This window comes from Anguilla anguilla, chromosome 14, assembly GCF_013347855.1.
Source record: "Anguilla anguilla isolate fAngAng1 chromosome 14, fAngAng1.pri, whole genome shotgun sequence".
In the NCBI taxonomy this organism is placed as follows: Eukaryota; Metazoa; Chordata; class Actinopteri; order Anguilliformes; family Anguillidae; genus Anguilla; species Anguilla anguilla.
This window is the reverse complement of record NC_049214.1, coordinates 41,124,753-41,147,228: the sequence shown is the minus strand read 5'-3', so window position 1 is coordinate 41,147,228 and position 22,476 is coordinate 41,124,753. Positions and strand designations below refer to the sequence as shown.

Here is a 22,476-nt window from a genome sequence, read left to right as displayed (position 1 = left end):
GTTTGTGAGTCCTGCGATCTAAGTATTAACTGTCAGATATGGTTTTGAGTGCTCTCATTTCCCATCTGGTGGTGGTTGTGTGAAGAACAAGTAGTTCCTCAGGAAAAACCTTTAAAAAATGCTAATTTGCCTTAGCCTGGAAGATCTCTCAGGGCAGCAGTGCCCAATGAAACCCTAAACCACAGTATAGTCTATGTTTGACACCCCCCTCCATTGGGATGGAAGGTATGCCATCCCGCCAAGTTACGCCTTGGCAGGGCGGCATGCCTCATACCTATATAGCACCGAGAGTTTGGCACTTTTCAGGGTTCCCCACAGAAATAACTGCAACAGCCACAAACTCTCAGCCCTTAAAAACATTAATTTCGGTTCATCCTGACTCCATTTCAACAGACAGAATTAATTAACAACTTCCCATGTCCACACAATAAAGCCCCAAACTAAGGGGATTTTACGTTTTCTCCTTCTTCTTTTTCCTGCCAGAAATGCTCCTAGCCCACAAAGAATATGTGTACCCATTGGTCATTTCATGTACACCAGCCAATCCTTCACCAACACCAGCCAATCAAAATATCGCAGTCTGCACTTTAACCACATTGTGACTGTTTTATGTCAACTGTTTGTTTACTGGAGAACAGAATGAAAACAACAAAGAAATGTGTCCCTGTCCAAACACATACAGACTGCACTGTATATTTACTTCTTTAATTTGTTTACAGGAAATCAGAGAGAGCAATGAAATGGCTTTATACTTACATCTATTTCCAGTATCAGTGCATCACTCTACTCTTTGAAGTGAGCCATCAGCACCAGCAGAACATATGGAGCTGCCACACTGGTATTGCTTCGGGTCAGAACAGCCTTGACTTCACTATTGGTAGGGTTTTTCTTGAGGAACTCCATGATATTTCCTTCTCCATTTCCTTCAAGAGATGCTTCCAGTTTTCTCAAAATGTTGATGTCTGTTAACATCTCAAAATGTCTACACATACTCCTAGGGACAAACAGGTATGGCCACTGAGATTTCAGATATTCAAGTGTGTGCGCCGGTGTTGTGTTTATCATCTTGCGCTGTAAGTAGTACGTTGCCTCCATGAGATTCTGTACTTCTCCTCTTTCAATCCCAGACAAGCCCTCACGAGAGAAGAACTCCAAAAGTATCTTCTTTTTCTCTTCCAGTGTGCTTTCTGTTTCTTCAGGTGGAAGGTCTGGCTGCCACCGTGTGCAGCTATAGCTATCTGCAGGGCCTGTGTTTTGCTTTGCCCCTGTGGTGACAGACCTGCGCCGTGCCAAAGTGTTATTTCTATTTAAATGCTCAACATGAATTTTTATTTGACTCAGGAGAGATGCATATCCTCCCCCTATAAATTTCCCTTCTATCATGTCAGCGAAGGACTGTGGAAATTCGTTGACAATCTTGACAGAAATTATGAGGCACTGCGACCATGAAGGGTTGGCCTCATACTTCTTCATTTCGTCCACCAAGACCCAAACCATTTGCCTTCTATCTGCTGGTGAGGGCCTTTTCCCACTTTCAGTGGCAGTACGAATACTTGGTGGCATTTTTTCCCAGGGTATCTGGAAAGTTTCTGGCCAGTTTTGCTTTACTGGTGGCCGTGTGGAATGTGATGGTGAAGGGCTACTGGATCTCGAGGAGCTTGACAGTGATGAACTGCCTTCTGGAGACTGGAGTAGGGGTGTAGCACAACTTATGGCATCTGGCAATGAAAACAAAAATCTATCATTATGAATATTGATTAAAATGATGGCATAATTAATTAAATAAAACAATAAGCATTTTAATACACTCTTTAATTTGGTAGTGAAGTAGTAAATGTACAGTACCTGCTAATTTCCATGCATTTAAAAGTTTTCTGCACTGGATTGGTCGAATAAACTCTGCAATGTCCTGCTCTCTTATGTACTGCAAGTCATCTTTGCTTTCCACTCCCTGGTGTAAGATCTTTTCAACCAACAGAGCGTCTCTTCTGGCACACTTGGCAGGACAGAAATGACTGCGTCCTTGATGCTCTCACTTATGTCAGACATTCTGAAGGAAAGGAGTGGTGAAGGGCTATTAGAGACAGACCAAACATGTTGTACACAGGCAAAGGGTAATAGTCAAGCAGGTTTGCATGTTCTAGGCAGAAATGTGGTTCTCTGAGCCCATCTTTAGGCAGTAAATCCCCTGATCAAAAAGGAAATCAGACTGGCATTTCTCTGTGACAAAGTAAACACAACTGTTGCAAACAAGAATCAGTTCTATCTTGCCAAAGACTAGTCCCTCATCATTCTTCTCCAAGACAACACACATGCCTTTTTTGTAGCTTGTGCCTTTAACGGTGACATTGTGTACAGCCACAGAGTTAAGTAGCTGGAGGCCTAAATGATCAACAGATTGTTTTATCTTGTCATTGTAATCATTTGGAAAAGAAATCTGTACCTCTATCAAAAATGACACAAGGTGGAAACACATTACCAGCACAGAGAAATGCTTGTAAAAGTTGATGCCTCTCTGCTAATGTGGAACACAAATTCTTGAAGTTGTGTAATTTTCGAGCACACTGTTTAAAATATGTGTGTTTACTCTCAAACCTAAGGGTCCATAAGTGAATAAGAGGCCCAAAGCAAAGTATCAGTTCAGGATAGTGACATAGGCTATATAATGATGTTTCGGCTTAAGTGGGTGATTAGGAAAACAATCCTGTCGACTCGGCAAATACTCCTCAATAAGGACTTTCAAGTAGGCCACCCGGCTAGTTGCAATGGCAGGAGCACAAACAACTCAACTCACAATTCAACTATTTGCCTTAGCTGCAACACAAGTTGCCAAACTTCATTTTCAACTGGATTTAAAATTTTGTCCCCAATCAAGAGAGGCAGAAGTCTAAGGAAACACCAATTCTGGACAGCATGTCCACTCAATTTCTCACTTCCTGGATTCATTTCACATGGCTTATTGCTGGCGTCATTGCCAAGGTACCTGAAGTGATTAAGCCGTCCATTCAATACATGTGAAGAATTTCTGATTTGTGACAAAATGACTTAGGTATAGAGCGAAGTCATATGCGACGATACCCTCAAATAAGTCATGGCCCAGACAAGGAGGGAGACCAGGTTGGCACGCATGGAAGTGGGTTAATTTGATAAATTTGGAATCAAATTTAATTCCCAGTGACAGTTTTGATGTACTTATGTTATGCTGCATGCTGTGCTGCACGCTGTCTTTGTATGATGCAATTGTTCTCTTTTCACCTGTTGTGAAGGGAGATGACAAAAATTGAGCACGGTCAACAGTACATAATCTGCAGAAATGGGTGCTTTTGCTGAAGTTTTCACTAAAGCCACCAATACTGTGTAATCCCAGATTATCTCCAGCTATGGCACACAATGTTCCTCGGTACACATGTCCATCAGGTAAGACTATACCTTTTTCCTCAAGGTCCTTTAAGTCTGAAACAAGTGACCCAAAGATAGCATCCGGACCAAAATATTTATAATCCTGTTCACGGCAAAGCATAACCAGCTGTATCTGATTCACACTGGATCTGTTGTGTGGTGGTATATCTGCAATAGTAAAGTAGACTGCTAGCACTTTATGTTTTTTCTTGCCAGAGCCTAGCGGATTTACCACTTCAAAAGCATCCTGGTACAGTACCAGAGCAAGAGATTCCTCGTACTTCTTAAACAGTACATTTGCTGCCACATTGCTACCATCCCAGATGTCTTCCAAGACATCTCTTGATCTAGACAAAGACTGTATCTCTTGCTTGTCGCTATGTGTTTGCTGCTTGACCGACTGACACTGAAAGAGTGATCGAAGTGTATCTTTTAACGGAATGTATTGAGCAAAACATTCCTTCCCTGAATCATTCTTTCCGAGATAAACTGATTTTTCAAAACTGTTTTTTGTCTTTGATCAGTTTTCAAGGTACAAGTGTTGCATGCCCGACACAAATCCTCGGATTTAAGAACCTCTATGACATTATTTCTCTCACTATCAGAGATGTCCAGTGATACCAGCTTTTCGTCCAACTTATGAAGTAAATGAGACTGACTGATATCATGCACTGCTTGAAAATCCTCAATAATTGACTGTATGACTGATGCTGGCAATAAAAGTTTTGCCTGCAACTTTAAATAAAAGAAAGCCAAATTGTTCAAGAAAAGGGATTCATCTGCTCTCTCTGGCAGCACCTTTGCTCAACTTGTTCATTGGTTGCCGTTAGTCTGGTCTCTGTTCCTACTGTTACATGGCCCAAAAGACTGGATGCTGTACAAGACTTGTGTACTCTTTATAAAATGAGAAGTAAAGGAAGAGACGACTGAAAACGTTCTCCCACACTGACGAAATGGACAAGAAACGGCCCTGCCCTCTCCGATATGAGAGTTTAAACTGGATAAATCATTGCATCTAACATTGCAAAATTCTACATGACAAGATCAAACTCGATTGCAGTTACCTGTGCTCTCCTCTTATCTTGATGCTCTCGACATACATGACATTCCAACTGCGTTATGTTTCTGAACGAACGGGTGCAGTCAAAAAAGGCGCATTTAAACGACGCGTTTGGAAGACTCGCATGTAGCCTACTTTCATATGCCTAACAAACGCATACTTCGTTAAGCATTGGTGACCACAATACTGACATGGAAACATGCTTTCATACTAAGCTATCGCTGGCGAATGTTTGGCCGTTATGATACTGACTAGTTTAATGAATTTGAAACGCACGTAGCCTACCTGCGCGATCCGGCGACCCTCTAGCCAGCTGCAACAAAAAATACTCGAAATACAGGGTTGCCTTGGAAAAGAAGATTTATGTGAAATACATTACATTACATTACATTACATTACAGGCACTTGGCAGACGCTCTTATCCAGAGCGACGTACAACAAAGTGTACGTATTCTGTTGGAAATCAAAAACGAACAAATTGTAATATAGTTACTTTTAAATTCGTGTAGCCTATTAGGTGTGACACTCTAAACTTTGCATTGCTTTGTTAGCAAATTATCTCCCACCACTACTAACCAATGGCTTCCCAATATCCTTTGCCATTTCCAGTTAATTACTGCTAATTCAAACGGTGTTATGCAGTTAAGAGCAAAACGCCCACAATGCTGTTCTGTCTCCAGCAATGTGCTGTAGGCCTATATCAATAAAACAGCACGTTAGAATTTCCCTGTAATTTTACATCAATTTCCTACAGTGTACCAACAACGACTATATATATGTTTACTTTTATATTTATTGATTTTTATAGATTTAATCATCTGAAAGTGAAATATTCTTCTGCGGGCGTTTGGGCATATTATTTTACCGTTGTCAAGCAAAACTCTGGTTCGTAGTTCTATTTGCACCGTTGTTAAGCAAAATCCTCTGGTCGTTAGTTCTATGAAAACAATGATTTTATCAAGAAAAAATAGTTCCTTCTCGTTTCATACCATGCAATTAGTTTATACCATGTATAAAGCTACCATACGTTTTTTGTCATTACATTTGTTGTGTTCAATACTAGATGTTACAGGCATTGTATTACTTTCCCGAGAGTAGTTGGAAAACTACCCTAAGGATGTGACGTGGGTGAAAGCGTGTTGACGAGGAGGGATTGGGTTAAGATGCATACAGTCCTGCTCTCGAGTAGCCTAAAGCTAATTCTGATACTCCGTGCTTGCCTCTAAAGCCTCCTGATTCTGCAACACAACAACATTATTTAATAAAACTACCACATGTAAACCATATGTCACTCAAATTCATCTGCCTAACACTGTCTCGCTTTTTAAATGATGTGTTCGCGCAGTGTAGACATAGCGTCTTTCTAAAACGGATTTTGAATGCAGCTAGCTTAATGATAGGGTCGCCGTCACTTGTCACGTAGCCAATATTGAAATTCTTGGTTTTAGGTCAGAATGGTCTCACGGCATGCTTGTTATCTCGGCTTGCCAGCTAGCTAACTATTGAATTGTATTCAGAACAGCGGTTACGATGAAACCAATCGTTCACAAAAATACGGATGAAAATGCGTCCCATAGCCATGAGTTAAATGCGCAACGCCAATTCTATTGTCCAAATAAGGGACGATTCCATTTGCTGAATGCGTAAAATAAAGCTAGCAACAACAGTAACTAGAAATGTGTTTCAACTTTGCCATCAGTTGTGAAATTGGACATTGAAAGGGGGAGAGTATGTAACAACAATTCAAAAGCGAAAGAATAATGTTGCTGCTTAAACTTCTTTAGAATGCTGGATTTTGTATCGCATTGATTTTAGAACTGTTTAATGGCCGGGGTGTCCCTTTAGTGTGAAATAACTTGTTGAGCGCTTTAAAAAAAAAAAAAAAAAAAAAAAAAATTTTAAAACCTGGACTGGAACACAAAAAAACTGGATTGGAAGAAAATGAAACCTGGACTGGAATTTAAAAAATAAACTGGACTGGAAGAAAACAAAACCTGGACTGGAATTTTTTTAAAAACTGGACTGGAAGAAAACAAAACCTGGACTGGAATTGAAAAAAAAAACTGGACTGGAAGAAAAAAACCTGGACTGGAATGAATAAAAAAACTGGACTGGAAGAAAACAAAACCTGGACTGGAATTTAAAAAAAAAACTGGATTGGAAGAAAAAAATATGGAGAATAATGGTGGGGATTTTTTTTTTTGGAGCTACCTTTGCGTTCTCTTGCAATACTTTTGCATTATCTCGCAACGCTTGACATTCACAACAGTTACAAAAAGCCATGTTGCAAATGAGTACACTCCCTCTGAGCAAAATTTTTTTCTGCTTCTAAATTATGACCATCACAAAAAAGAAAACAAAATTGACATGTATGAAACATATACTTAACCGCAACATAGAAAGATATGTCATCAATAACTGTAAAATCAGTGAATTAGCCAACATTGAGTGCCTTGATGTTTGATGGGGAGTGCTGAGCAACTTCAAAATTCAATTGAGCACCTTTGGGTCCTTGATATGTTCCATTGGTATCTGGTAAACCAGTGTTGCTGAAACACTACATCATATAGGAACCCCAAATATTTTTATTTGTAAAGAGATATAGCTGAATTTCCTGGATTTCCATTTATGATGTGCACTGTATATAAATGAAAGTAGTCATGTTTAGTATTTGGTTGCATATCATTTGCATGCTATGACTTCCTGATGTCTGTGACCTATCAACATCGTCAGAGTCTGGATATCTTATATTCAGGTTTTCCTACAAGCGGTACTAAAACTCTTTGCATTTGAACGGATCTCTATGGGAATTGGGGGGTGGGACTAGATTCAGCTGTAAATTATGCTGATACAGTATATAACACATTTGTTGGGTAAATGGCTTTAAGTCGTAAAGGTCCAAGGTATCAAATGAGCCTCAAACCATCATGCTGTTGTCAGATATGCAGCAGATATGCATGGGTCACTTCAAGAGTTGTTTCTCCTGAATAATTTGCCCATTGGGTTCAGTAGGACAATTGTTCAGGAGAAACAACGCTTGAAGTGATCCATCCATATCTACTGCATATCGGGCGGCAGGTTTAAGGTTTGAGGCTCATTTGATACGTTGGACCCTTGATGACTTAAAGCCATTTAGCCGACTCAAGAGTTTTTGTATCGCTTGTAGGACAACCTGACAATAAGATATCCAGACTCTGATGATGTTGATAGGTCACAGACATCAGGAAATCATGGCATGCAAAGGATATGCAACCAAATGTAAAACATGACTCTTTTATTTGCCATTATGTTAATTTGTCTAAAACGCTGAAATCGGCTGCTGTAATTACTACATGTGAAACCAAAATGTATAAGAATATCCTTTAATAAAAGCTCTGAGTCTCCGCTTTGACCACGTGTGAATTGTTTGATTACAAACAGAGAAAATAAAATATTAAATTAGAAAAAAGGAGAAAAATGCAAGTGGTTTTAATGTTCTGGCTGATTGGTGTCTGCTGCTATTCTCCCGTCTAGCTAAGCAAAACAGCGATCTGCTAAGCCTATCAAAATGCCTTATAAACTATATGCACTGAAAGTGCATCTTGACAAAATAATAGAATGGTAAGCAGGACAGAATGGTAAGAACAGGACAGAACTGTAAGGTGGTAAGATGAAAAACACAGGCCCAAGTGGCTTGAAACAATTTTGAAAACATTGAGTAGCATTGCTTTGGAATACAGCTTCTTTAATTTCGGTGAGGCAAGGTATAGTTTGTAGTACAGTAACTTGGCATCATTTTGACATCAATACTTTTAATGGCAGGCCTAGATTTAGCCAGTTTGAATGAATTAGTTATAGAGTGTTTTGTATGTGTGAGTAACTTGACAGTTTTGTACGTTGAAAATGTGTTGCTTATGTGATTACATATATTAATCCATTACACACACAAACAAAATCACTATTTAGGGGCTCAATTTCGGTTACCCTGTTAGCGGCTCAGCACTCTGAATACTGAATGACTGGGAGTCACCCTTTGCCAACCTCAACACCACTCCGCGGCGGCAGTCAGCAGTCTCCGCTCCTCCAGGAAGGCACGTGGCCTGGCCTCCCTCCTGCTTGGCTGTGGGACACTGCCAGAGTGGGGACTGTGTTGAAGCAGACATGCTACACACTGGCCACCGTGGTTATTTTCACTTCCGTGTGCCTGCTCAGTCTAGTTAGTATTTGGACTGTCTAGCTGGACTGCTATTGGTGTTGTAAATACAGTTCATGTTTTCATAATGGCCTCAGGCCATATAAATAGAACTCCCAAGGGCAGCTTGTGGCCAGTCTTGCCCGTGTGTTAGATTCAGTGCTCTTCTCCTGATTATGGCTTCTCAGAAAAGGTCCAATGGGTCTGTCTGGTTCTGAGATCCCTACAATATGATACTATTGGGAGACAATAGCGATCCACAGATTGGATCAGGACATCCCCAAACACAATAAATATTAAGGAAGAAGTTATGAATTGTTCATCAACTGGTTCATCATATTGATACTGGTGTACCTTTATAATGTTAAATTTTCAAGTATTTGTTTTTTTAATTTTTTAATTTTATTTATTTATTTATTTATTGGTTAGTCTGGCTTTTAACTGAGTTTTATGCATTTATCTGTTTTTTATGACAGTGTTTCCTCAGTTCCTGTTTTATTGAATGCTGTTATTATTGAGTGTTTTATTAATTTACAAAATCATTGCGTTGAGTATGGAATCGGGGGGGGGGGGGGTGTTATTGTATTGTGTTAAGCACTTTGTGTTACATTTAACTTCTATGAAAAGTGCTATACAAATAAAGTCTGATTGATTGATTGGTTTGCCTGTGGTATTCTGGATTGGTGACATTCAAATTATTGCTAGTGTAGACACTTTCAACTAGTGGTAGGACTTCACACTGGCTTACTTTATTGTGAAAGAAATTTATAAAGTTTGGTATTAAATTTTATGGCTAAATTCACATTGCCAACATGGGTTTATAGATCACATTTAATAAAGCATGCTTCATAACCCTGGCCAGTGAAATGAGACCTGAGCCCTCTAGTAAGACCCAGAGATTTTGGGTCCTTCTGGATTTATTCTGTTCTTCAAATGGCCTCTGATGTTAGTTATGATGTTAGTGGGAAGGGTTACATTTGTAATAAGTCAGGAGACCTGACAGACACAGAAAAACACACCTGCATACACCTGAAGTCGAGTTCCAAAACTGGGATTAGGGGACCCCCTAGTGGTTTACTTCATCAAAATGGGGAAAAAATATCATTTAAGAACTTTTTTTTTTTTTTTCATATTTCCACATTTTAAGATTTCAGAAAAAAACTACTTGGATTCAAATTAAATGATTAAAAAAAATATTTATTTGTCCTAGATAACATTTAGGTATTGTTTGATATTATATTAAATCACACTTTAGGTACGTTTCTAACATGTGCTAATATGCTAATTGCAACTTGTAATAGGTATGGATGTCAAAATTTAGACTTATTTTTATTGAGGGGGCATTTATTTTAAGGATGGCCAAAGACTAAACATTTTAAACTGGCATTAAGAACAGATTAGTTTAAAATTTGTTCAGTACCCTGGAAGTTGAGATGCTAGCACTTTTCCATTCGTAGGCTTACCTGATTGTGCCCAGGCCTACCTGAATGTGGGCTGACTTAGCTGAAGGCGCGATGCCTACCTGAATGCAGGCAGGCCTACCTGAATGCGGCGATGCCTACCTGAATGTGCCCGGGCCTACCTGAATGTACCCGGGCCTACCTGAATGTGCCTAGGCCTACCTGAATGCGGGCTGGCTTACCTGAATTCGGCGATGCCTACCTGAATGTGAGCTGGTTTACCTGAAAGACCTACCCTGCAGTACTACAGGAAGGAGCTAGCCCCTGTTGGAGGAGAGCCTTATCTCACGCTGGTGTGTCACTGGGGGGTGTAGAAGGGACATGAGTGTCCCAGGCCAGCTTAAACCCATGCCACAGTCAGCTAATGAGATGACTGAAGCTTGATGTTCAATGCTCTGCATTTGTACCAAAAGGCTGGAGGCAAAAGGGATTTCAATTGGACAGGACAGCAGAGAGAAAAAACATAAGCTTCATAATGATTACACTCGATGACCAACGTAATACCATATACCAGATATGATCGTACTTTATTTGTTTACAGCCAAAGGACAACATACAGATGAAAAAATAGTGCTTAATTATTATACATACACAGCCGTATTTCAGTAGTACATAGAGAAAATTGAATAAAACCTGTACTGAAGAGCTAATTAGTCAATCAATCAGGTTCAATCAGAATTCATTTGCACATGCATAAGATTTCACAGATGATTGGTAGTAACTTTCGGTTTTTGTCACCAATTGGTAAATATGAAAAGTATATAGATTATAGTGTGTGTAGAAAAATTCTGATTTAATTGTGAGAGGGGAACTGATCAGAACAAGAAGGGAAGGTGTTCTAAGCTTGGAAAGGATTCACCTGAGATGTGTAAAATCATTAAAGCCCAAACCAATTCAATTGTGAAATTGCTCTCCTAGCAATTGGGTTGAACTCCCTCTCCTTCAGCAAGACATGCAGATGTTTAAATTATCGTGAAACTTACAAACATTATTCCATATGAATATTCTTCCCATTTTGAAAAAAATCTGAAAGAGTCTATATGCATTTCCATATGCAGAGACTATATGCATTTCACTCTTGCATTTCAGGTGAGCAGAACTGGCAGACATAAGGTTCATAAGGTACATCCTCATATTGATTCAAATATCTGATTGTCAAAAATGGACTAAGTGTGCCAGCTCATTAAGTGTGTCAGAAAATAAAACTTAGTTACATGATTATCACCAGCAGGTGGCAGAGTGCCATGCACAAAAGACATGAAACTACCGAAATGATTGCCACAATGTGCACAGATGTGGTCATTTTTGCACAAATAATTTCTAATAAAAATAAGACTTTCATTCACATTTACATGGAGAAACAGTTACAAAAGGATGCCTTCTGGAATGTTACATAAGTTCTGTTTAACATTGGCTGCAAGGTCAGGAACAAGGGCTTTGAACCAAATATGACAGGAACATGCTGCAGCTTATCAAAGGGGTTTTGGCTCACATTTCAAGTGGACAGACTTTGATGTCACTTCTAAACGGCCACCTTAACAGCAGCTGGAACAGTGCAGAGAAAATAGACTAAGTGTACATTAATGATAAATGTACTGATACATCCTTTACACTGGACATGCAGATATACTTTTTTCTTTCTTATTTTCTTAATGTGTGACGTTATTGATCTAACCAATGATTTGCCCCCAAAGACATGCAATAGTCCTTTGAAGCAAATCATTGAGGTTAATTCTGGAATCTGACTTCAAGGTGCTTTAGGCCTTAACTTTTGCTCGAAAGCAAACAAAGAATCATCTTCTGAGTTTGGCTAAGGCCTTAAAATCAGCATAACAGGCAACAGTATGAAGCACCCTATCAAAATCTTAAAAAATCTGCACAGTGTTTCCTTAGCCAATCAGACTGGGTGTAGAAGAGTCTCTTCTCGCTATTATGACCTGTTATTAGTAGTATTTGCACAGCAAACCACCAAAAAGTGTTTGTACTTTTAACAAAATGTATAGAGCTAAATCATTCTGTGTTATGGCACACATGAGTAAGTAACACTATTGACATGTTGTGACCTTTCTGTCTTACAAGGGTTCCAAACCTTGCCGAGTTGCTGAGCTGTCTAATATAAGGCCCTGGAAAAATACCGGCAGATAATTGTGCCCAACTAGAAAAGCTGTAATGACCCTCATGACCAGCATGGGATCGAAGCACATGTCCTGTTCATAATGGCTCAACTGCCTCTGACTGGGCTTCAAGATTCACCACCGGGGCCCGAAACAGAACTGCGCATTCAACTCCTGGTACTTTACAATAGTAACCATGGCAACTCAACCAAATAAAAACAATTAAATGAAAAAATATATATTATTTAGGAAATTAAATATCAATAAAATATTAACAAGACTACAGAATAGTCCTGTTAGGTCTCATTATGGTTGCATATCAGAACACAGGATCCTGATTATCCTCATTTCCAAAGAGCATGTTGTTTAATATCTGCTTTGAGGTTTGGGAAAAAGACGAAAAGATGTGATTGGCTATGCTCTGTAAAATCCTTGATTTGTACAAGGACAATATTTTTAAACTCAAAATATTACTTATAATATAATGTACCTTCAACAAAATAAACCCATGCAGCCTGATATTTTCTTACAAAACTTGATGATATACAAGGCAATGCATAAAAAAAGAATGAATATTCTGTACCACATGAAGAAACACAAAGCTTCACATTACCAGCTGAGTGTCCAGTACAACTAGTACATTCAAATACAGGTCCACCATCAAATACTGTCGTCTAGTAGACCACATGTGTTTACTGAAGGTTTGTTTGTTTTAAAACCCTAGTTGGAAGCTTATTACCGCCTGTGTACATAAGAGGAAATAGCACAATTTGTTCTCTACTCTTTTTTAGGGGAGGGGGTTAAGGACAATCCATGAGTGCTAGCCTTGGTGGGTGGTAATTAGGAGCTGGTCGAGCGTTTCTTAGCAAAGAGGTGGGTGGGGTCCCGGGAGCGCAGGTTGGGCTGGATCTTGAACATGGGGGGCCCCATGGGCCAGCGCCAGCTGCCTCCTGCCCCCACTGGGCCAGTGCCACCGGCCGCGCTCGGGGGGCAGGCCTTGGTCTGGAGGAGCTGGAAGAGCACCCCCATCTCTGGCTCCAGGCGGGACACCAACCCGACCCTCACCTGCTCCACGGTGTCCTCATCACACGTCAGAAGACTCTGCAGCAGGGTGCTGTAGTACCTGTGGGGAGCCCGGAAGGGACGCAGACCAGCGGTCACCACACATTCAAAAGACCAGCCAAATGGACAACTGCTGGGCTCCCTCCATCAACGTACTGGGAACAATTTGGCATCACAAGTTTTAAGTGACATACCCCTTTGTGAATATTGCTAATAGCTAATCTGAAGAAAAACGTTTTCACCAAACAAAAATGGCAAGTTACTCACATATACAAAGCACTGTCTGTAAGTCACAAATTAAAACTTAGTTGTTAGCTAAGTAAAAATAGGTATAGATAGGTTTGTAAGATTCAACATTTATTTAATAAGCCTCAATATTTAACCCCCCCCCCCCCCCCCCGGTATTTCTGTAGTGTGAATGATTGTACTTGTCTTGGTATAAATGCCTGTTCGTAAACTTGTAAGTATTTGTATGAAATCAAAGTCTTCTTGTTTCATAAATTAATATAAATGTGTTCTTCCATGAGGCTATTTGTTAATTGACATTTTGATTTGACGCAAATTTTGAATGACCACATTGTCTTCAAAAGGTATCATGAAAAAAACACTTGGCCAAGTTACTTGAAATAATTTAGGAAACATTGAATAGCATTGCTTTGGAATACAGCCTGTTTAATTTGTGAGCAATAATAGCCAATATTGTTTCTTGTAACTTGGCCTAATTTTGATATCAATACTTTTGGCATTTCTTTTTGTACTAAGTTTGTTATGAGTAAGTAATAATAGTAATGCATTTTAATGTAAATACATGCATATACCCACATAAATACATGCAAGCATACATACATTCGAGCTGAAAGAAAGACATAGGCATGGATTCAGTAATTTTCATTTGCCAGGTTTCTGCCCACTTCTGGATTTTGTAGATTCCAAACTATTAGCTTGGCCCCCAGTTTTGTATCATCTGCAAATTTCACTAATGTACTTTCTACGTCCCTGTCAAGGTCATTGATATAAATGAGGAAGAGCAGTGGTCCCAGCACCAATTGTTGTGGGACTCCACTTCCCACAGTTCCCTGTTCAGATAATATCCTTCCTATTACTCTTTGTGTTCTACCTTACCTTTCTTCCAGTCCTCAGGCATTTCTTCAGTTTCTAAAGACTAAGTCTAAAAATACCTGGCAGTGGTTTAAAGATGATAGCACCCAACTCTTTGAGTACCCTTGGGTACATGCCATCAGGGTCTGCTGCCTTATTTGTTTTAAGCTTATGCAATTTATCCAGTACTTCTTTATCCTCTACCTCAATATCTGCTAAGACATTCTGAATACGTCTTCCAGTCTATTAGTAACCTCTTCTCTAGTAAAACTCTCAACAATATATCTATTTAAAACTTCAGCAATATCTTTATTCTTATAAAGCAATGCTCCTTCTTCATTTCTCTGCATCCTCCTACAATTTCCTTTTCCTACTACAGTACTGAAAGAAACGTTTAGGATTACCTTTTGCATCTTGGGCAATTTGTGTCAAAGAGCCTCTTAGCTTCCCGTAGTTCTTTTTTAACCTTAGCACACATTCACAATATTCAGCCTTATTGCTCTCAGTGCTGTCGTTTTTATGTATCTTATACAGTTTTTTTTCTCTAAGTCTTCCGTATGGCTTTGTTCATCCATTGGGGAGAGCGCTTCTTCAACTTACTTTCCCTTACTTCTGAAATAAATTTGCATTGTGTCTCAAGAATAACCCTTTTGAACCTGCCCCACTTTTTCAATGTTACTTAAATGTACTCGCATCTTGTTAAAACTGGCTAGTCTCTTCTTCTTCTTCTTTCGGCTGTTCCCGTTAGGGGTTGCCACAGTGGATCATCCATTTCCATCTCTTCCTGTCCTCTGCATCTTCCTCTGTCGCATAAACCACCTGCATGTCCTCCCTCACCATGTCCATGAACCTCCTCTTTGGCCCTCTTCTTTTCCTTCTGCCTGGCAGCTCCATCTCCAGCATCCTTCTCCCAATATTTCCAATGTCCAAACCATCTGAATCTCACCTCACTCACTTTGTCTCCAAACCGTCTAACCTGAGCTGTCCCTCTAATATACTCATTCCTAATCCTGTCCAACCTCCTCACTCCCAACGAAAATCTTAGCATCTTCAACTCTGCCACCTCCAGCTCCGCCTCCTGTCTTTTGGTCAGTGCCACCGTCTCCAAACCATACAACATAGCTGGTCTCACTACCCTCTTAAAAACTTAAGAGGCTTGTCTAAAAATTGTAATTTTGACCGTAGAGGCCTTGTTAATTTGCAGAAATACATCAGAATTAACAGCAGAATGATCGCTAGTCCCAAGTGGCTCGAAATTCTGTGCTATGCTACAAATTCTGTCTGGATCATTACATACCAGATCATTACGCACTAGATACAGAACTGAGTTCCCTCTTGTAGGCTGATTGACATACTGTGCCAAAAAAGGTCATTTATAAACATATAAAAATTATTTCTCCCTTTTTTATTGTCCTGTCATCAATTTCCAATTAATAGCATGGTAAGTGAAGTGACCCATAATAGTACTCACATTCCTGACAAGCTTGTTTTATGTTTCCAAAGAGCATTGAGTTCACACTACTGTCTGAACCTGGAGGCCGGTAACACACCCCTACCATAAGGTGGTCAATTTCTGGAATTTCCTGCATGGGAAGATTTTCTTTTACATAGAGAGCTACACCCCCACGTCTCTTACTGGATCTATCCTTCCTAATGAGTTTGTACCCTTCTATTTTATATTTATCCCCATCCTCCTCCCCAAGCCATGTCTCTGTAATCCAAACTATGCCATAGCCCCCAGTAATCATAGCGGCCTCAAGTTCCAAAAAATATTTTTTTATTCTTCTAGCATTTAAACAAAGACGTTTCAGATTATTACTTCTGCACATCCTCTCCCATTCCTTCACCCCCCGCTGTCCCAAGCCACCCTTACTAAAATGTAGCTTTAAAAAGATTTAATTAGTGTTCACAATATTATAGGTAGCCAGACATAGGTCAAATACAAATTTGTTTTGGATTCAAATACTTTTCTACGCTTTACTGATCTTGTTTGGTGTATTGGAACCAATGAAATACTCTCCAAAAGTGTAAACCCCACCTTCTGGCCATATTGACAAGCTCAATTACACCAGGCAAGATCAATAGAGCATAAAAAAGTATTTGAATCCAAAACAAATACATATTTGACCCAGGTCTGTAGGTAGCCTTGACAGCTTCCATCTGGGCAGTCTGCACCTCCCTAGCCTTATGTTAGAGATGAGGAAATAAGGGTCATACTGTGTTTGTGTGTGTGTGGTGGGGGGCTTACCTGTTGGGAAACTGGCTGGGCACCTGGGCCACCTCCCCCATGGCCTCTGGGTTGCTCTGGGCGACAGAGCAGAGGTCTAGTTTGCTATAGCACTCCTCCTGAACCTCTGAGATCATCTTCTGGAAGGATGAGCAGCGGCGGATGGTAAGGAACACTTTGGAGGTGATGCCATTGGCTATGCACTTCAGGCTCTCCTTCACAAAAGTCTTGCCCTGTGTGACATGCATCATGCAACACATAAGGCAAAGAAATTCTCATGTTCTGTTCATCCAGTCCCCAGTGGTATCAACTAATACTAGTAATATTCAATTCAATTTTATTTGTATAGTGCTTTTTACAAAGGGCGTTGTCAGAAAGCAGGTTCACAGAGATATGGGCCTGAACCCCCCAGAGCAGGCCGGGGGCAAAAGTGGCTAGTAAATCTCCCAGGCTGGTAACAGGAAGAAACCTGGAGCAGAACCTGACGCAGAGGGGAAGCCCATATGCCACTGGCTAGCACCGGTTAACTGGGAAAAGGCTGATTAAGATAAGATAAGATAGACTTTATTAATCCCCAGGTGGGGAAATTTGGGTGTTACAGCAGCAGATAAAAACAACATATCACACATAGACATAAAAGACATAAAAAGGGCTTATACTAATTTGCTTTAAAAATAAAAATAAAAAAGTGCTTTTTTCAGTGCAGCAGAAAAGTCCTTTAAATATTGTACTGTAATACTGTACATGTATAATAAACAAAAACATGAGAGCACATAAATATCAATGACAAATATGTACATGAAGTATGCGGTGCTGTTATGTGTGGAATATGTAGTAGTGCTATGTACAGTATGGTATTACGCCAGCTGTGGTATTTTTTAAAAACTGCTAAAAAAGCCCTTGCTACATGCTTTGATAAGAAGACGGCTCCAGTGGGCCAAGCTCCATCAACACTGGCCCCAGAAAGACTGGAAAAAGGCTTTGTAGCAGATACACATCCATTGAGACCAGAAGTTTATAGTTGCCGTTGCACTGCAGTCAGGGAAACTGGTTTCTCTCTAGGTGCACTGTGTTCTTCCTCTAGTTATGATGCATTTGTACGATGGTTTCTATTGCTAGACACCACAAGATATTTGTCACTGCCTCTAATGTTATCCTCCTTCTTCCTGGAAGCACTGCACCTGGAAATCTTAAGCTTCTTTTCAATTTCTCGCTGGGAAAACCTTGCCACAATACGTTTACTTGACTCGGCACATCTAAGCCTAACGCGTTCTTCTTTGCCATATTTCTGGCAACTGTAATACCTATTTTACTTGCACTGTACAGGCGAATGGTATTAGGCTACCTGGGTATTAAAAAAAAAAAAAAAAACTTAAGGTAGATGAGATTTCAGTAAAACTCATCTTTTTGTGTAATAGTAGGTAAAATGTAAAAATAATGTTTATACTAGTACTATAGTATACTATACTAGTTTTTTTATTCAATAAATGTGCATACATTAACTGAATTATTCCCCAGTTTAGTCGTTATACCAATTCCCCGTGTGTATCACACAGTCCTGGTCAATGCGCTATCCTCTGCTGGTCTGCGGAGGGTGTAGACTACCACACACCTCCTTCGATACATGTGGAGTCGCCAGTCACTTCTTTTCACCTGACAGCGAGGAGTTCCACTAGGAGAATGTAACGCGTGTGGAGGTTCACGCTATCTCCCCAGATCCCCTCCCTGCTGAACAGGCACCCCAACCAACCAGTAGGAGTCGCTAAGGCAACGATCAGGGCTCATACCCTCACCAGCTTCCCACCCGCGAACACTGCCAATTGTGTTTGTCGGAACGTCTGACCAAGCCGGAAGTACTGCTGCCGGGGATTGATCTGCGGTGGTAGGCAAGTGCTTATACTTCTACACTATCCAGACTGCCCAATGTACAGTTACTTTTAAAAACCACAGGTGGCCTAATACTTTTGGCCTGCGGTGTAGGAATAATGTTTTTGTGGTCGATGAACTAAGCCTAAATGCATTCATGGTGGCCTGATTTTTCAGACATGACAAACTATTTCAATGAAATAAGCCAAGGCAAGGAAAGCCTTATACCCCTGCAGATTACTGATTTAGATTCCACATTTAAAAGTAGTCTTGTCTGAATTTGAAGTTTAGGGCAGAACAACATTAAATTTTGTTCTTGTTGGCAAGTGCACCTAATCTTTTCTTCTTCTAAAAAATACAATTTGATTCTTGGGTATAGCTCTGTACAAACAGGTCAGTATAGTGTAGCTCAGTACAATCGGCTCAGTATATGTAGTGCAGCTCAGTACAATTGGCTCAGTATGGTGTAGCTCAGTACAATCAGCTCAGTATACGTAGTGTATCTCAGTACAATCGGATCAGTATAGTGCAGCTCAGTACAATCAGCTCAGTATAGTGTAGCTCAGTACAATCAGCTCAGTATTCAGTATAGTGTTGCTCTATGGTGGCTGTTGACAAATGTAAAGTATGCCGGCACCTGTGTGTCAAATTTGGCAGCACTGTGGAGGAAGGACCTGCAGATTTCATGCATGCCGTCGGTGTTGCAGGTGGAGTTGTCAAGACAGGCAAATGCACTGCAGCCCACCTGCAGGGCCCCGTTCAGACAGCGTGCAACATCAGCTGTGGAGAGACAGACAGAGAGACAAGTGTTGTTCTGATCCAACATGCACATGAAGTCACCAGGAAAATCCACAGGAATTTTGGATAACTCAGTTTTAAAAAACACTTCTCTTACATTACATAATTCGTATTCAGAGCAAGCTGGTGCAGTGAACAACTGATTGGAGTACAGCCCCATATACCATTGGCTTGGCTACTGAGTAGTAGCCTACCATAGTTCACTTGACCAGCGTTAACTTTCTTTTTTAAATCAGATTCACCCATTTAAACTTCGCATAGACAAATAACATACACACATACATACACATTCTATTTACTATTGTTACTAAACAGGTGATGAACGCACGCGTGCTTGACTCCTCTCATGTGACCAGCAGAACTGTGGCGTAAAGATTCGCGTGCTCTTACATGATTGTTTTCAAAAAGAAATGTATAAAAATTAGAAACCCAAGTCGCCATCAGTGCACAAGTGTCTCCAATGTACCGTAGACGCCATTTCAGATATAAAAAGAGTCGGGACATCAACGAAGCCACCAGAATATAAGGAACATAGTGAACGCATACTGAAAATCCGGTACTTACATGGGCTGCTGGCGGAGAAGCGCGCTGTCCTTGGAGATAAGGGCTCGCTCTCATCCTGCTCGTAGGCAGCAGTTACCAGCACAAGCGTGAGGATTAGCCCACTCATTCGCAGCATTTTTAAGCAAGGATACTCAAGGTTTCTGGATGTGACAACAAATGGCGCAAGGCGGTTTCTTGTCTGGTTCAGAAAGTTTGTAGTTTAGACCTACAGTGACGATTGTTTACCAGTGTTATGCTTCTGCTGTTCCGCAATGCTTCGTCCGAGCGCAATTTGCAGTTTATATAGGACTCTTATATCAACGAAAACTTGACGGACTTCACAAAACGTCAGTTTTTGGCCAATCAGATTACAACAAGCTGGACACAATGTGATTCTGTGACGACGTTTAAATCGATTTTCCAACTAAGTGCCATTCAGGAACTTTTTCGTCCTTATCTTGAGCCATTATCTTTTAAGTGTCTGCTTAATGGTTATCGACAGTGACACGTTCCATTTACGCAACTGTTTAATGAATTACCTTGACTAATAACTAAGGCAGGAAAGGTTTAGCCAATCTAGGTATGACACAACGCCTTGATTACCCTATAAGACTTGAATAATAAATCAATAATGAATTGTGAGTATTTAACTCACACAAATAAAGCATTCATAAATTCTCAATCAAAATTAAGGCCGACAAGTAATGTCTTCATAGATATGGAGGATGGACAGATCTGCTGCCTGTACCATATTGACCACATTATTATTTTTTTGAAAACATATTATGAAAATCGACAAATTAGCAAATAGGCCTATCTCTTTCCCCCAGCTCTTTGAACTCAGCTCTTTAAAAAAAAATTTAATTCTGTTTTATCCGATAATATGGATGTTAATAGCCAGAACTGCTTAGAAGGTCCAATGTGATAGGCAAAAATTTAGTCGTGACGTCATCAACATATTTTTTTCAACATATTTTTTCCTTGTCTTCTAGTCAAGTCGAATGGCGGTGTCTGTGACATCATTATAGCTATTTTAAAAGGTATTTTGACTAGTCAAAATATATTTGCAGATATCTTGAAGTATCATTATGATTAGTCACATTGTGATTATGACGAGTCAAAATGCATTTGTAGATATATAAAATGTAATTATGGATAGTCAAGCAAAGCTAGAAATATTAAAAGGGCTTGCCATACGAATCCATTCACGTTATGTTGTAATTAATAAATAGTTGTGCGCAATATCAAAATAAATGCTATTCACAAAACATGTTGCTTTTATCTCTCTAGCATATGGAAAATTATTCTACATGGTTATTTGATCATTATTTCATATTTAATCATTATTTCTACATGCTCACTTTCCTTTTTACATCACTTTGGTACAACGTGATCAAGTATGATGGAGAAAGAGGAACTGTGGTGGGTTTCCCTAAAGAACCTTTTTAAATGCTGTTGCCTGTTGCCCTAGGCTTACTCTTTGGGGGCTGGTCCTCTGTAAAGCTGCTTTGTGACAAAGCTCCTTTGTTAAAAGCGCTATACAAATAAAATTGAATTGAATTGAACTGAAATGCCTCAGGATCACTCTTAAAATAAACAGTTTCCCAAACACATTTGTTCATACTTAAAGGTATATGTGGGATTTTGTGGCCCTTGTAGACTCTGTGTTTGTAAACCCCACTCACCTTAGTCCTCAACCCCACCCACACCTCCGTTGAGGACACACTCTCGAGCGCTACAAGCAAAATGTCAAGCGAAAAGATGAGGTGGTCAGAGATACTGAAAATAGCATTTTTAGCAACATGAATGATTCCATATAGATGGTAACAATAATTATGCAGTGTTATAATTATCTTTACCCTGAGTGCACCCCTTAGTGCATGGGAACATCGTACAGTAGCTACTCCGTACTGCTGGTGCAGTTATGTTATGGTTTTCCTCGCTTGATATTTAGCTATTCTAGGCCCTGTTTCACAAAGCAGGATGACTGAGTTTGCATGTAAACACAGAATCACATGGGGAATAAGTAATATTAGCAGGCCATAGGTCAATCATAGTTAGCTAATATACTTTTAAAGTGAATGACCTTTTCATGAAGGTATTCATAGCCTTTTCAAAGTTTTTAGTAACTTTGTTAGCTTTGTTAGTGAAGTTGGCTACACATAACGTTAGCTAGACAGAATTCATTTTCCCTTATTGAAATAAATGTAGGTGAATTACAGAGCTAGCTAAGGTGCAACTATAAACAGTAACTGCAGTTCCCATTGCGGTGAGACGTCTTGATAGACGAACAGAATTCGATGCAAAAGCTACCCAACTTTGGCAATCTAACTGCATAAGGTAACTAGCTAAAAGTAACAGTACTGACACAGCCTGCAGGATGGGGTGGGGTCGGATGATAGGGGATAGGGGGGTGGGAACATCAGGGAGGCGGTGATGGGTCGGACTTAATAGTTAGCGTGTAATCTGCTAGCAATCCAGAAGTGAAACCAAGCATGGACATGAGATCACAGCAGTGAAAGGTTGCTAGCTAGCTACAGTTTCATGGTTTCGTTTTTCAGCTTGTCTGTGTTAGAAGCAGCATAGAAAATGGACGACTGTAGATTGCTTTTTGCTAACAATGGCAGTTTGTTCATTTTGCAAATTTGGTGTTTTAAAATGCCGTATGCTTCTGTTGC

The 22,476-nt window shown here is 39.9% G+C and overlaps 2 protein-coding genes across 2 annotated transcripts; both read right to left on the bottom strand.

Annotated features, from left to right (window-relative positions):
- Nucleotides 1-652: 652 nt before the first annotated feature.
- On the bottom strand, nt 653-2,049 carry LOC118213074. Its single transcript, XM_035391723.1, has 2 exons — nt 1,998-2,049; nt 653-1,607 (listed from the first exon to the last, which is right to left on the bottom strand). Exons 1-2 carry the CDS (start codon nt 2,047-2,049, stop codon nt 784-786), a joined length of 876 nt encoding a protein of 291 aa, XP_035247614.1. The 3' UTR covers nt 653-783.
- An 8,542-nt stretch (nt 2,050-10,591) lies between these two features.
- Nucleotides 10,592-20,085, bottom strand: stc1l (stanniocalcin 1, like). Its single transcript, XM_035390056.1, has 4 exons — nt 19,820-20,085; nt 19,095-19,237; nt 16,613-16,824; nt 10,592-13,327 (listed from the first exon to the last, which is right to left on the bottom strand). Exons 1-4 carry the CDS (start codon nt 19,932-19,934, stop codon nt 13,045-13,047), a joined length of 753 nt encoding a protein of 250 aa, XP_035245947.1. The 5' UTR covers nt 19,935-20,085; the 3' UTR covers nt 10,592-13,044.
- Nucleotides 20,086-22,476: the final 2,391 nt, after the last annotated feature.